Genomic DNA, 16,841 nt, shown 5'->3' with positions numbered 1-16,841 from the left:
ATGCATCAAAATGTGCCCCAGAACAACAAGCAAGTGGCTGAAAGCTGCTCAAAGTGGTGATTTCCAGTGGGATCAGCCGTATCAGCTTTCACATTACAAGCAGTGACTTGATTCAGCGTTGAAATAAAAAATATCACTTCATGTAACTTTAAGGTTGTAGAAACATTTTAAACAATATGTAATGCACTTCAGCTCACTGCCACCAACCGCAGGGAATGACCCGCACTAATTACTTTGAAAATGCAGCGCACAATGTGACAGATAGTGACAGAGGAAAAACAACAACAACAACACGTCTGGGGCCGTGAGTTGGCGCCGTTAAAAGCAGATGAAGCAGTGATGCCACGGGTTGATTTTGTCAGCAATAAATCTAATTTAATTTTAAGCTCGGTGCTGTTCCCCGCAGGCCTCACGAGACCGACACTGGCAGCACGTCGCAGTCACACAGATGGTTGATGGCACTTGTCATCTGCGCTTCCGTTTTGTGAGCGAGGCCTCGAGGAAAACACTACTGTACCTCTCTGAAGTGCTTTATGATTTGGTAATGACGCTGATTCCTGCGGTGCATTCAAATTACATCAAAGGTCCATCGTCCTTCTGTTGTATTGTTGGTCAGATCCACGGCATCTCACTCACAAATCAACCAGTGTAGAGTAATTATCAAACTCTGCAAACTCTAGTTTTATTTACAGCAACAGCCAGAGGGAGAGGTTATAGACGGGTGAATGAATAACACACTGACCGAGGGCTTCCCAGCGCAATCAATCTAACCACCACACAAAAGCTGCTACAGGGTTTAATTAGTCCACAAGATAAAGAGGACGGGAGGGCCATTTTCTTACTATATTTAGGCCTCCCACTGGGGATTTGTTTGCAGTTTTAGGTGCCATTAAAACTGCAAACTGTCGTTAATCTTGATGCATACTGTAGTGGCCACTGTGGTATACTTTAGTGCAGTAAACTCACCAGGACAGCAGGAGTCAGTGTAGAGGTACTCCAGGAAAGACAGGAAGGTGTCTGAGGAGACTCCGTGGATGGGCACCACTCGGCTGCGGGCTTCTGCATACTTCCCGCTGAACATGGCCGCCATGACGTCACAGCGCGCCACCAGCACCGCCCGGTGTGCTGGCAGTACACTCCCTTGAACACACACACAGACACACACACACACACATACAGACATGCAAAATTAACATGTAGGTTTAGAATTTGAGAGTAGCGTCGAGGAAAGTCCCAAAGAGCTGTGAAGTGAAATCCTTGAGAGTATAAACCGTTCATGATTACAGTGTTTAAAGGGTAACACCGCCAATTTTACACTTTATAGTGTGTTTCATATGTGAAGAAAAGTGGCATAAAGCCTTTTGTGGCCCCTTCAAAGTTGCATTGTGGGTAATGTAGGCACCAGGTTTTGAAAAGCAGTCCACTTGTCTAGCATTGCTCTCTGTTGGACTCATTATGGACAAATAGAAACAAATTACCAAAATTGATACCGCAGAACCAGAGATATCGCCTTTTTTATTTCATGCATGGTGTCTACATTACCCACAATACATCTTAACCACTGAGTGACCTCACTGGAGGCAAATTATCAGATTACATGCAGCTTCCTCTGGAGCCACAACAGGCTTTATACTACTTTATTCACATATGTAGTAGAACTTCCTTAGACCTGTAAACACACTTTAATGTGTATACCTGGTGGAGTTACCCTTTAATTTGGACTGATAGTAACAGAATTACCATCAAACAACACAGTTTTAAATAATTTAAGTCAGCACTATTACATCACTAACATGTCTTTTTTGCCTCATTGCAAAAGTACAGAGGCCAAACCCAATTCAATTAGACTTTTCATGAGTGATGATCCGTCACAGTGGGCCAAATTCAAAAATCAGGAAACAAATGACACGAGAAGCCCGAGCACAAGTCCTGACATTATATAATAACTGCTATTAAGTGTCGTTAATAGCCGGTGACAGCTCTCACCACACGCCATCAAAAAAAGAAAACCCAAAATATTCTTGTCCTCTGTGACCTCTGAGAGCTGAACTCACAGCTCAGAGGTACAGGGACAAGAAAAGCTCACTGCACTTTTTTCAATGGGCTGAATATTGATTGAGGAAAGCTTTGGGGCAGTATTTCTGGTTTTCTCAGTTTGATCCTTTAATAGAGAATTGGCTCAATGCAGCTCATGGAGGAGCTGTTGTCGAGATGAAACATGACAGGAGCGGAAGGCGGCCCGGTCCCTCGGACCGTTTTATCTTATTTTGCCTCCAAATGGATGATCAGGCCCCGGGACTGAGATCATAATTCAATCCCAGCTAATGAAATGTGACCTTCCTCTGCTGTGTGACCGTGCATGCATTTGTTAATGTGTGCGCGTCGATGAGATCAGCGAGGACCCACCTTGCACCATGAAGATGACATCAGAGTAAAGGGGAGAATTGAAGAGGTTGACAAGCGTCTGGGGGCCGAGCTGAGCTGCCCTCGCGCTCGGTGTGTCCCTGGGGCCCTGTGCGCGCACACAGAAAATAGAGGAAGCCAAAAGAAACGGACAGAGGGAGTTAACATTCCTCTGCTGAATGTCAGGTACTAGTTACCAGCATATTTGCCATTCTGTGCATCAATCTCACCTCCCCAGTGGAATACAAATGGCCTCTTTGCCAGTCTTGCTTAGCGCTACCCAAACATGCTTCAACTGCAATGCCAAGAAGGACATGACGGAACTGAAAACACACTGAGAACCAGACGGCCGTCCAAACTGTCTATTTAACACATTCCTGCTCATTTCAGGCATTTAAATGAAGCATGAAGCAATAAAGTCTGTGTGTCTAGTACACTGCACAGCACAGCAGGTGAAATCAGTGGCATGAGACCGGCTGTCAGAGTGTAGTTTTGGATGTGCACAAGTGGTTTCGTTAAGTCTGCAAATGAGTGTCATCAAAGCGTCCCATTAGCATTACATGACCTTTCTCAGTCGACTGAAGCACAAAGAACTCCATATTCTCGCACCGCTCTGCCGCAGAGGGAGCGCTCAGCAAACACCCGAGCCTTCAGAAGAGGCAGCAACAGATTCAAGCCTCTTTTGTAAGTCAATGGGAAGCTTATGGAAAGCAGATCTCAGCCGGTCTCACAGACCAAGAGAGGACTGAGGCGACCCGGAGGTGTTTGCAGAGGATGGGATCGACTCACGACAGGACATTAGGGCGTCTCATCGCGTTAAAGTGGCTCGGCCGTCTTGCGGTGTGTCAGCTCATCTCAGCGCCGCCTCAGGTAGAAGGCCTAGTTCTCTCCTGACGGGTTGGTGGACCATGCGTGGTGCCAAAGGCTTGTCAGAGGCAGACATGTCATATCTCCTGATCCCTCTCGCTCTCTAAACGTTAAAGTCTGCTGCCTGTTATAAAGAGCCACCTCGTGTTTTCTAAATAGACGCTGTGATGCTGCAGTTTTTAACATAATGTTTGATTTCGTGACTGATGGTCCACTGTGAGCTCCCTACGGATCTGTGTGTTGTGCTTTGAGCTCCTTGGAGAGCACCTCTTGTTTATCCTGTGCTAATTGCCACAGTGTCTGAGAGGTGATACAGGCATTAATTAAGTAAAAATATGCTAATTATAGCCACATTATTACTGCGCCGTTTCTAAATGAGGCCTTGCTAATTAGGGCTCTGTTAGTCTGCAACTACAAAAACATGTGTTTATACCATCAAAGAGTGGATTCGACACATTAAAGATATTTAACCTCTTTTTGTTAGGGAGGGCTGTGAGACCATACACACCGTGAAAGAAAACAAGATTACAAGCATGTCATTATGTATTAGAGAAGGAGAAGAGAAATGATGGAACGTTAAAGACTTCACCCTGTCTCTGCCGATGAGGGATCGGATGCGCTCCATAAGCTGAGCCACCGCTAGGGAATTCTTCAGCTTCTCCTCCAGGGCTTCCTGGAGGTGCTCCCACTCCCAGGCTCCTACAAAACATCCACAAACACACCGATTCTTTGGACCCACAATAGTACAGTGTACAGTAACTGTGTTCTGGCAGGCACTGTGCTCTGACCGCCCACGTATCTTTTTACAACCAACACGCAGGACCTGTTTTTGGACAAAGTTGGCTTGTTCTAAAAATTCTCTGCTTATATAATCCATGGCGGTTATGGGTGGGTCACCCAGATTCCATGAATGTCAGGAACAGTGACACAAATGCCTTCGCACAACACAAAACACACAAAACATTCATCTTTTACCAGTTAGTTGCCGGCAAAAAATGCCATTCAATACATATCAAAAAGGTCAGATGGATTTTATAAAAGATATTTAAAACTGTAATCCATATTTTCACAATTCAAATTACAGATTATCATGTCATATGGGTCCGATTTATAAATAGAGAATCTGAATGTTAGTTGTTTCTCATCCATTTCTCGTCACATTAAAGGGTAACTCCACCAATTTTACACATAAGAGTGTGTTTACAGGTCTTGGGGAGGACCACTGCGTATGTGAAAAAAGTAGTATAAAGCCTTTTGTGGCTCCAGAGGAAGATGCATATAATCCGATAAACTGCCTCCAGTGATGTCAGTCTATGGCTAAGGTGCACTGTGGGTAATGAGTAACATCACTGGAGGCAGTTTATTAATCTGATAAAATCTGACAAAATCAAGTCTAGTTCAAGGAGAAGTCTCACTCTGAAATCTCACAAAGTCAATGAATTATAAGTCAGCCATGAGTTTGTAAAAACACTTTTGCTGGCAGTTCCTCTCGGTCAACTCCAAACTTCTCTTTCCATCATCATCTTCCCGCAACAACTCACCTATCACAAGATTTTGGAGCGTGACTTCTCTTTGAATGAGACTTGTGCTTCTGGTTAAAAAAGGATCTTATAGTGTAATGAAAAGGGTCTGCCTCTGTAGGAATTTCATTTCTGCAATGTTGCCAGACACTTAGAATAACAATCTCAGCCTGCCAGTGGCAAAAACAAGCACTCTCAGTGGATGTAACGTTGACAGTCGGTGTTGCCCTAAAGGATTACGTTGCAGCCGCTGCAGCCATGTCGGCAGCTGCCAGCTGATCCGGTCTGCTGGACCAGTTCCAAAACTTTTGGTAAGAATTAATCATTTTCACACCGAAATATAAATATAGGGCCAGAGTTAAAAAAACAGGAATTTCCCTTTAATGTGTAAAGTTGGTGGAGTTATCCTTTTCAAATATAAACCTGTTTTGCTGCCTAATGCTGATAAACACTGTGTTCAAGTCTTCAGCCTTGCATGCGGCTCTGTGAGTTCAATGCTAACGCCAGCATGTTCACACTGACAACTGTAACATACTGATGTGTAGCAGCGGTAATGTCGGCCATGTTCACCATCTCGGCTTTACGTGTTTGCATGCCGACGTTTGCTTATTAGCACTAAACGCAAAGTAGAACTGAGGCTTACTGGAATGTCATTACTTTAGCAGGTATTGAGTCGTGAAGGTCGCAACAGGTAAAGTCACCAAAATCAGTAGGATTCATCCTCTGGGGACCAACGTTTTAAGGCGATCCATCCAATAGTTGCCAAGGAAAGGAAGAAGGAAAGAAGACCTATTTCTAAGGACATAGGTCTGTGATATACAGAACATTAGGTTGTCATCTAAAAGGATTTAAAAGGACATTTATACTCAGTAACCAGCAGCACTGATATATAAAGATAAACCTTTGAACCAGACACAATAAAGACCCTCTTTTATCATTTGGAAAACATCGACGCTGCTTGTATTCGCCTCAGTGGTAAACTCCTTAATAAAGCCCGCACAGCCCTGCAGCTTGATTGAGGCGGCGCTCTCTGTCTCACCGGGACATAAACAGACTGTCGAGGGAAGAAGGGAGCTGGACTGGGCAGGATTTATCTCATCATTAGTTCATAATGATGGTATTTGGGCTGATAGAGGGATTACCTCAACACACGGTGGCGGATAATGACAGTGCACAGCAGCAGACACCTCATAGGTTGGGGGAGAGATTAGCTCAGGAGCTGTGCTGCTGACACATGATGCAGCCAGACACCAAAACACAGGGCTGGGATACACTGCTGCATGATGTCAGATGTGCTTAAATCATTTCTACATAATCTCACAAAGTTTCAGTGCTGATGATTTTCTTCACGCCTGCCGACACAAACACCCTGACAAACAACAGATGCAGAGATTGGATACTTTTGGGAACGAGTTGTGCAGATTAACATTAATTTTCTGGATTAGTGTTACTACCTCCCTGACTGTAAATGTGCAATATGCAAGAATTTTAGTTAAAAACATGCAAAAATTAACTTAAATTATCAACAGAATGTGAAAATATATGACATTATGACATCTACATGGGTTGCAGAGATATCTTCTGTGTTAGCATGCTAACCAGCTAGCCCTCGGTGCATCCGACGAAGCCCCCACACATTTGTTCCGAGCTCCCAGTCCTGACAGCTAGCTGCACAGCTAACTGAGCTAAGAAGCTAACGGCAGCTACAGTTAGCTACATTTTCCCTCCAGTGAGACGAGTTGTCCCAAAAACAACTGGGCTGTAGTCTGAAATTCGACCCCCGAACAAGGCCAGGATGACCCGCACAATGTGCCACATACATGTACTGAAAAAGCACACACAAATACACACAATAGCCACCAAGTGACACATTCGATAATTCAGCAGCACACTACACAAGGAGACACAGTCTCACAGTGTTAACGTCACACAAGCAAAGTCACGGCCTCTGTGACTGTCCACACACACTCAAGTGACTGAAAGCCCAGAGTGTGGAATAATAGTGTGACGCAGTGTGTTTACAGAGAGGGGGTATTGTTATGGAAATGTTTTTTTTTTCCCGCTAAGCCATCAAAAGGAGCTTCAACTGACAAATGAGTGGAGTTGAACTGCGAGCGAGAAGATGTCCGTCACGTCTCAGGGAAAGTACAGCTTGTTGTGGATTTACTGCCAATGAGCCTCAAACACTGGCTTACTGTGCTCCAATTGTTCCCTGTGTGCAGAGGAGGCACACAAATCAACGTTCATCGACACATCGAGTTCAAGAAAATACACTAATAGGGACAAACGCACACTGTTAGTGAGGTCGGCTGCTTTGACCGTACAATCAGACCCACCATGTTGAAGGTTAACATTTTTCACACAAGGCTTAGCACCGTCTCCCTGCAGTGCTTTATGGAAACATGACATTCGTATTCGGCTCTGCAAATGCACACATATTCCCCTTTCCACTATTCTCTCCAAGCCACACACACGCACGCACACACACACACACACACACACACACATTCACAATATGCTCTAGTGCCCAGCCCTCCCACCACCCAAACACTCTCATGTTATCTACCACAAATGCAAGCAGCACCTTAAACACTCCACCCCCTCTGTCACCCTCAACTTCGTTCTCGCCCTAATTTTCCACTCCTTACTTTCCCACCTTCCTCCTCTCACACTCACACACAAAGAAAAATCCTCACAAGGACGTGTGTGTGTGTGTGTGTGTGTGCGTGAAACTACACACTGCACCCTCCGTCTTTCAACCGCTTGCTTTCTTATTCTTATTCATACAGTCACTCACAGAGACTCAGTCTAACCCTATAATCTTCTTCCCTTCACTGAGCACACACACACACACACACACACACACACACACACACTCGGCTCATGCGTTTGTGTGTCTGCCTCTGGTCTAGTGTGTATGTGTGACTGAGCACATGCCTGTTCATTCAGACCACCGGTGCTGCTCACATACATACAAGAGGCAGCTATGAATCAGATGTTAGCGCAGCTTTTCTGCCATAAGAACCCCTGCACAATATGCAGCCTTTTGATGAGGCGCTGGCAAACACAGAAGCTGCGATCTAACATGCAGGCAGCACAGCACTGCAGGCTCTGAGCCGCAGACTGAGGAGATTTTCATCACGGCACTGAAGTCTCGCAGAATATCACACGGCTATTTAACAAGGCTTCATACACGACTGGAGAACAGTTCGCATCTGCAAATGTTTTGCTTGTGTGTTTTTCTGCCTGTATCCTCCCTGTCTCACGCTAATGTAAGACACTGTTAATCCTACATGACAGTTTCATTAGAGTTAATCATCGGTCGATTGGAATATGAGGCTACTGTAACAGGCGATGGAGCCAGAACCTAACAACTAATCTCATCAGCCATCAGATGGATGGAAGTTCAATTTCTGCAGAGACATCACTCTGTGAACCGAGCCATGTGTCCGTATTGTTTAATAAAAGAGAGCTGGGTGCAGATAAAGGAGACACAAGTGGCCCGAGGGCACCCGTGCACAAATATGAGTGAGATCACAGTACAACTCCACCAATGATCGGGTCCAGGATTAAAATACTACAGTTGCTTAATATCAAGCACTTTCAATTTGACTGATCTCTGTTCCTCACCATAATGGAACATTGGACAAGACCCAACAGCAGAAACACTGCCTCCTGCTGCCAGGGGACATTAATCATCGCATCTAAATTATTGGAGAAAGAGCAACTGCCTTTTGCGGGATGGAGTTCCCGTGCTGTGGAAGTCAGTCCGGCTCTGTTAGCTGTATTTAAACTCCAGTTGCAACGTGCAGAATCGGTCTAATATGGCAGCGTTTCCCAGGAATAATGCAGTGTGATGGGAGCAGACTGATGGAGCCGTCCCTGCTGAGTCCAGATTTCTCTGGCTGCTTTTTTGGAGACAGTTGTGTGTTCTGATCTCCACTTTCTATTTGGCACTTCTTCCACAACTGATCCTGATGCCAAAATGTCAGTTTGGGCAACTCTGATTCTGGTGAAACCAAAGGGTTTTAATTAGCTGGAATTAGAGCATAGATATCCAAACAGAGCCCGCCGGGTTCGGACAAATTGACCTGGTGCTATCAAGTTCTTTCAGTGACAATAAAGGCTCCAAATAAATAAACATGTAAAAATAACTGATATTAAATGATGACTGATAATAAGTGGTGGTGGTGCGGTTTGTTATATACGTGACAGCGCTTTGAACGCAACACAGAGGCTGTTTGTCACTTTCCAGGCAGCAGACATTCATGTGGGACTCTGTGTGACAGGGTAACACAAACTCAGGACTTCAGCTTACATTATCTGTGACGGGCTTTTAAACAACAAGCCTGTTGAGTTCAGATTGGGCTCGGTCGCTACTCTCTCAGACTCGGTCTGGTTAGGACAGAAAAATGCTGTCCGAGCTGCACTCCAGTGGGGCTGGGATTTTCCTCTGCGTTGCTGTGATTTAGTTTGGTGCAACATTTCATGTCTGACTAACTCAAGCTCTTGTCATATTTGAGGGTTTTTAGCTGCATACTTTGCCCTGCAGTATAATTACAACAGGGCTGTGAAAATGGCCAAAGAGATGTATAATCTATACATATATTTTGAGTTGAATCAATTAGTTGAGTATTTGATTAGTTGATTGTAGCAGAAGTGTCTAATTGTTGATAATCAAATTTGTTATGGCCATTATTATCCATGCTAGTGGCGTGGCTCTAGGGATGGCAATGGTCCGGACTGAAAAAGCTCAACAACGAGAGAACGGATTGCGAAGAAATTTTCATGGTGTCCAGAGGATGAATCCGAAAGACTATGGTGATTCCCAGCTTTTCTTTTAGCCCCACCAGCAAGTTCATATTGTTGAAATGGGTGAAATTTCTTGGGCTATTGGATGGATTGTCATGAAATTTGGCCCAAACGTTTATGTCCTCCTGAGGATGAATTATATTCAGTGATCCCTTCACATTTTATCTGGTACCATCATCAGGTCAAAACTTTTATTTTGTACAGTGCTTTTTTTTTTATCATCACCAAATACCTGCAAAACTTAAAGGTGCAATATGTAAGAATTTTTGTTTTGAACATTCAAAAATGAACTAAAATAATCGAGAGAATGTGCAGAAACAACAGTGTTACAGACATTCATGTAATGTGTTGCAGAGATGTCTTCTGACGTTAGCATGCTAACCAGCTAGCCCCGGCCTGTCCTGTCTTGTACTACCACTTCGTGCATCAAGAATCGCCAGCTAAGCTAACTAGCTAACGGCAGCTACAGTTAACAGCAGTTAAGCGGTCACTCTGATCACACGCTTCCCCAGTTTGCTTGGAGTGATTTGGACAGGTGGCTAATTCTTACATACTCTCCTTGTTGCAACTTTAAGACCTTCCCATCAGCCTCGGATGTACTTTGTGTTTAGCGCTAATCAGCAAATATTAGCTTGCTAACACGCTAAACTTAAATGCTAAAAAAAAAAAAAAAGGTAAACATTACACCTGCTAAACATCAGCATGTTAGCATTGCCATTATCAGTGTGTTAGCATTTAACTCTGAGCGCTGCAGTGCCTAGATTAGCCTCATGGAGCAGCTAGCATGACTGTAGTCTTGTCTTCTGTGAAAGCAGATGTGCCAAAAATTCAGTAGTTTCAGCTTCCTAAATATGAGGAATTACTGTTTTTCATCTTCTCTGAAAGCAAACTGAATATCTTTGGGTTTTGAACTGTTGATTGGAATAATTAAGCGATTAAATATGTGGGCTTTGGGAAATTGTGATTCGGGGAATGGAGCTGCATTTTCCACTTTTTTCTGACATTTAAAGACCAAACTCATAATCAATGAATCAAGTAAATAATTAACATATTAAATGGTCGTATTAATGTCACTTTTCACAGTACCAGCAGTCAGTGTGAATTCTACATCTTGCAGGCATCCTGCGCACAGCGGGGTGTTAAAAAGGTTAAATGGAAATGACAGACTTTTCCAGAAAAGACACAAAACAGTTGCTCAGTATGTGTGCTGTGTTTGACTGATGTTTTTTTTACCTCTGTAAATGAACATGAGAGTCTCCCACAAGCACATACACAGCAGGGGGTCCTTCACCACCAGACGAGAGAGGCGTCCCGTCAGATGCCCCTCTGATCGCGGCAAGTCGTCAATGATCCCGCCGTCCCAGGTGGAGAGCAGTGAATGAGGACCTCCATCCCGCTCTCGGCAAACACACCGTGACTGGGGACGCTCCCTGTCCAAGCCAGAGATGAAATTCAGCACAAAATCCTTCACAGTCACACGAAAGAGGAGTTTGCAGAGAGAGGCTGAGTGCCCGCAGGCAAACAGGCTCAGGTGGTGAAAAAGCTTGTTAAGCTCCATCCTGGGAACGAGCTAATATCTCTCCTACCTGGTCTTGGGCCCAAGGAGCAGCTGTCTGAAGTAGGGGCTGACAGCACACAGCACAGCAGCATGCGCCCACCCCAGCTCTTTCCCGGAGTCCCCAGCGTAGAAAGCCACATCGGCGAACTGCACGCCACGCTCCAGCAACCACTGCATGTCCTGGGAGAAGCTGGACTCCTCTACTCGGATAGGAGGGAGACGTGCTGAAGGGAGGGAGAGGGAGATGGAGGATGAGTTGTGTTAATGAACAATCAGGGCTGAAAATCCTCCATATTCAGTCTGGTCAAAGCAGCCAGAGAGAACAGCGCAGAGAGAAACAGGCTTTATAACGGGTATGTGGAGGGAGTGATAGAGACAACAATGGTGTAGTGAGATGTTTAAGTCAAAAAAGAGAGAGCTGAGAGAGACCAAGGTCTCCCTGCCCTGTCGCTCAACTTAGAAAAAAACGCTTCCAGACATGTTTGCCTTTGCACTAATGACAGACCTGCAAACATGCAAACCGAGGCTGCTGCACTGGAAGAAACTGTCACGACAGTCTGCTCAACAGAGGATTTGTCCCTGCTTACACCAAAAGTTGACGTTTAGTAGTCATGTTTCGGTTTTATTTCGGTAGTAGAAAGACATCAACGCACGTCTAAAAGCTTCTTTTAGATACGGTTAATGTTTTAAGAAGATGTACAGAAAACAAAGTGCTGCAGTATTGGGAAAGCTGTGTGGAGCAACAACCTGTAAAGACATGTTTTTATTACAAAAGAGAGAAGGAGATAAAACAGTGTTTTGTGATGCATGCAATGATCAATTCAGATAAATAAAAAAGTGACAAAGCACCGAACAGGAAGGTAAAGGAAGAGTGTTTGGAGGATGTGGGACAAATCATTGTCCTATTAAGCTCCTATACTTGTGCTCCTCAGAGGACCTCTTCTCCTCTTTAATGGCTGCCCAGATTTGGCTGTGCAAGCAGTGCTGTTCCTGAAGCAGCGCGTCATATTTAATGCAAACTACACCGTAAGTAGAGCTAAGTAGTGTTGGACATGCACCAATAGATCCGCCAGCACTGCTTGCTGCCTTTTTGGCTGGACTTAAAGCTGTCAGTTATTGCATCAGATTTAGACACACACACACACACACACACACACACACACACACACACACACACACACACACACACACACACACACAGCTAAGAGGTCAGATCAATGTTTAACACTAGTTTGACAGCGGTTTGTGTTAAATATTTCCAGGTTTGGTTTTTTTGGTAACAATTAACTGGCCGTGTAAGTAGCAGTGTCAGTATTTGTAAAGCAAGACCGGAGCGAACATTTCAGAATACAACACTGAGCTCTTATTTTTAACATCAGCACAGAGAGAGAGAGAGAGCTTTCAGTTTGTGGTAACATCTGGCAGTCGCTTTGCAGACTCGATCAAACTGACTTTTAGCCAGTTAGGAGAAAAAGTGCCACAGTCTGAAAAAGAGGAACATTACGACAAAGGAGAAGAAATGATACCGCCACACACTCCAGCATGGCTTTTAAACTGTTCAGATTTACTACAATAAGCAAACTTGCTGTGTCTCTGCTGCTCGCTGTGGTTGACGATCAGCTCGGTTGTTCATCTCGTCTAATAATCAGCGTTTTGACTTTGCGGAGCCCGATTGACTAAAAGGCAACAGATCTGCTACAGACTAAAAACTGTCAGTTCAGTGTGTCTTGTTTTGAATCCTAATTATAATTTAATCCAAAATTCTGAATTTCCAATAAGTAGATTAAAACTTCACAAGAGCTTAAACAAGTGATTAGTTGATGATTAATTGGCATTTGAGTCATTAATCTGGCACAAACGGCAAACATTCTCTGGCTCCGGCTTCACAAAAAGAAAGATTTGTTTGAATTTGCCAGTCTTCTGAATATCCTTGGATTTTTAACTGTTTCACTGGACAAGGAGTTGCGACCAATGATTATTTTCATTGTCGATTACACTGTCAATTAATTTCCCAAAGTGTTTCCCAAAGCCAAAGACGACGTACCCAAAATATCTTGTTTTGTCTACAACCCAAAGATATTCAGTTAACTGTCATTGGGGAGAAAAGAAACCAGAACAGATTCACATTTAAGAGGCTGGAATCAGAGAATTTTGACCTGTTTTTTCTTTGAAAATGAATCAAACCAATTAATCATTTATCAAAATAGTTGGTGATTAATTTAACACTCGACATGCAATCCATTAATTCCTGGAGCACTAGATCAGAGCAAACTATTTCCAGATGTCACCTTGGGTTCTGGAAATTTGGAAGGAAATTAGTTTCGAGTTTCAGCCCTAAACTAAATCTTCAGTGACATATTCAATTTAAGTACTGTGCACAAAAATTAACAAACGTAGAACAGAATGAACTGCAGCAGAGATTTTACTGGCAGGTCAAGTGGGTCTGTAGTGTCCAGGTGCCTTGACCAGTGAGAAAACGTTGCTAAAGGTGAGGTTAATGAGTAATCCTCTCCCGTCCTGCATCTCCACTCATTGAGCCGCCTCACAACGAGGCACTAAACACTCAGTTGTTGCCGTGTCCGGAGCTGAAAGGGGCTCAGTCTAAAATTGATTTAAACGTCACTGAATGAAAGTAGTCTACCTAGCTCTTTGTCTCTCTTCTTATTTCCACTTTGCAACAGAAAATATTGATCTGGATAAAAACCTTTGTGCTCAGCTCTTTTTATGGCTTTGTAAGCTGGAAGAAGAAACAATCCAGTCAGTCCATCTGAAGCTTCTCTAAACACCATACAACAAGCATTACTTAATAACATGAAAAAACACTGAGCAGAAACAATCATTGAAAGCAGGGTTAAAACTGCTGTCGATAGAAACTGACAAGACGCAAAAACGAAATTAAGTATAGTACTCCTCTGACCTGGTTGCTCTAAATGAGGGGGGCGAAGCTCGTTCACTTTATTTCCTCGCCTCTTCTCCGGCCTTTCTTTGGCTTTGTGTTTCAGACACTGAATCATGAAGTACTCCAGCTGAACAATACAGAAATACACACGTTAGTACGAATGCAACATACAGAAATAGTGATGTTACATCATCGATTCTTTGCTTTTCCAAACAACAACTTCCTGAGAAGAATGTAGCTACCTGTCTTTGCCTCCTCTACTGAGTACTGTAGCTATCTGAAGTGAAGAGTGCAACGAGTGCATTAAAACACACATGTGCAGTTTTATCAGGGGGACGCCGGATCAAAACAACTCACTCAGCACATCCTGATCACACAGACGTTCATTTGTGTGCTTATTCACAGGAGCTGATAAATGTGTGCAGTAAATGGTCCGATGTGACCTGGATTCCCATGTGACGTGAGCGCTTACCACGCTGCCGAAGTAGCGTCCCACAAAGACATGGTTGAGAGAGGGCAGCTCCAGGTAGGTGGCCCCGAGGTCCCGGGACAGCTGCAGACCTTCACTGTGAGGCACACAGCTGCTCCAGTCAGAAGCACACAGCGGGCACGTACACGGAGGGCCTTCATCTGAAAACACAGAGGGGAGTTTCACTCTAAGATGAAGGTGAAGGTATATGAGAGTCAATACATGAGTCATCCATATTACCTTACAGCTTTGAGGATGTATAAACCCAGTATAAATTGAACAGCCGATGCAGTAAACGCTTGCCGCATGTTTTATGAATGAGCTGCGCCGGCAGTGACATATGGTCCATAGAAAGGGCTCGCATGTGGTTCATATCTGCCGAGATATTCTGCTGAAACAAGAAATTGACTGCCATAATGTTTAACTGATACTTTCATCAGGCATTGTCAAGTTAAGACCACAGAGCAAGTATTATGCTGCATGTTAGGGACGGGAGTCACGGAGGGACTCGCGATATAAGATTTAAGACGGTAGTATCACGATACAGCGATTCTGCGATAATCGATACCCTGCAAGGTGATCATCTAACGCTACTACACGATATACAAGTACATCTCAAACAACATTAAATCTAGTACACTACAAAAAACCTACAAATACGATACATGACGCTCAAAACATCTGTTGCTACATGACACAGAAAGTCTCTTTTGCAAATGTGTCACGGTGCTTGTTAATGGCTCCCTGTAGACCAGACAGAAAAGAATGAAAGGCACAAACTCAAAGTAATTTTATGTGATGAACGGCACATAAAACAGCATCTCACAAACCAAATTAAAATAGAAAATATAGCTTGCAAAACAGAACATTACAACCAGATGCCACAGCCACATGTGCTTGTATTGTAGTGTCAGTGAGGAGTGGCAGTGGAGCATAATGTCTCCGCTTCCTGAAGGAAAGTCTGGCTTTCAAGGAGAGTAAGGAAACAACCAGGCAGAAAAGAAATACAGAGGAGAAACGAAAGGGCGACACAATATTTCACAAAGAAAAGTGGGTGTAGTCCCTCACTGGTGGAGATTAACCTGTTAGCTTAGTCCAGAGCGAAATAGCCCACCCCACAGACAGCTCTTTACATTTCGCTCCTCTTTTAGCCAACAGTCAAGCTTTTAACAAGTTACTCACACTAAACCAGTCGTCCCTGACTCCTGCCTGGTGCCAAGGACAACAGAGACAGCTTCAGGCTCAGCAGCCCAGTCTCCCCATCAGTGTTGGGCAAAATGCAATATGTTACATATTGCTAGTTAACTTCATTTTAAAGTAATATATTGCGTTACAATATTACTGTCTGCGTAGAGTAATAAATTACTTATTAAACTACTTTTTAGTTACATTCAACAAAATGCCCAAATAACCTGTCAAAAACAATTAAATAGCCTAGATCTTTTTAAATAAACAAATGGCCTCGGACACAAAGATAAAGACAAAGGATCAAAGCCTGATATATTATGAGATGGGAATAAATATTTTTAATTGTAGGCTTAGTCATATGAAACACAATAGACCTATATGTTCTATAATGTAGCCTAACATGACAAGACTAAAATATGTGATTCAAGAATGTGAATTAAAGTGCACTCAGAGGATCAACCAGCAGCTGTTTTCACTGTTTGGTTTGTTATATCAATCTATAAATGATGATTCATTTTAAATGAAAGGGTTTGATGGATATTTAAGTTATATTTATTTTAAGTTATTTGTTGATGTTAAGACAATTTTCCATTCAATGATTGTACCATGAAAAAATATATTTAGACTGTAAAATATGTCCTTCAACACATTTCTTATAGAGGGTATCAGTCTGCAACACATGGTGAATTCCACTGTGTCTGCACACGGTTATATTTTAGCAGCTCACTGTCAGTGAATATCGTACAGTAAGTATTGGACTACAAGAAAGCTGCAAGCCCGCAAAGGTAGTTACTGTATTTAATGTATTAAGTGGGTCAGTAGGGTTCTGGAGGTTGTGCTTACAGCAATCGTGCATGGTCGACCTGTGATTGTGGGGCCCAGCGAGATGTCTTTAATGGAGTGCAAAATGCTTGGACTTGCCCTACATCCCAGCTCCTCTCGTCTGTGTCACAGTGACTATGTGGACAGCCAGAAAGGATTTTAAAGGGAGATATGTGTGTATGTTTTTTTTCATTTTGTGAGAGATTGTTGCTGTTTTCTATTTTGTTGTGTGATTCAGTGTCCTGAAATGTCGTCAGGTCCTGAGCCGATGTGTTTTGCACTTCCAGGCCGCCAGTTTTTACA

At 43.5% G+C, this 16,841-nt stretch overlaps 1 protein-coding gene across 1 annotated transcript in view; it reads right to left on the bottom strand.

Annotated features, from left to right (window-relative positions):
• rhobtb3 (Rho related BTB domain containing 3) overlaps positions 1 to 16,841 on the bottom strand; it is a 30,099-nt gene that overhangs the window by 9,547 nt on the left and 3,711 nt on the right. The window contains exons 4-10 of the mRNA XM_073468156.1: positions 14,532 to 14,689; positions 14,078 to 14,186; positions 11,189 to 11,384; positions 10,836 to 11,032; positions 3,860 to 3,969; positions 2,407 to 2,512; positions 967 to 1,140 (exon numbers count right to left, since the gene is read on the bottom strand). Of these exons, the coding sequence (XP_073324257.1) occupies positions 967 to 1,140; positions 2,407 to 2,512; positions 3,860 to 3,969; positions 10,836 to 11,032; positions 11,189 to 11,384; positions 14,078 to 14,186; positions 14,532 to 14,689 (1,050 nt within the window). The remainder of the gene's footprint in view (positions 1 to 966; positions 1,141 to 2,406; positions 2,513 to 3,859; positions 3,970 to 10,835; positions 11,033 to 11,188; positions 11,385 to 14,077; positions 14,187 to 14,531; positions 14,690 to 16,841) is intronic.

This window comes from Pagrus major, chromosome 6 (assembly GCF_040436345.1).
Source record: "Pagrus major chromosome 6, Pma_NU_1.0".
NCBI lineage: Eukaryota > Metazoa > Chordata > Actinopteri > Spariformes > Sparidae > Pagrus > Pagrus major.
Note: the sequence above shows the minus strand (reverse complement) of the source record. Positions and strands in the feature narration are given on the sequence as shown.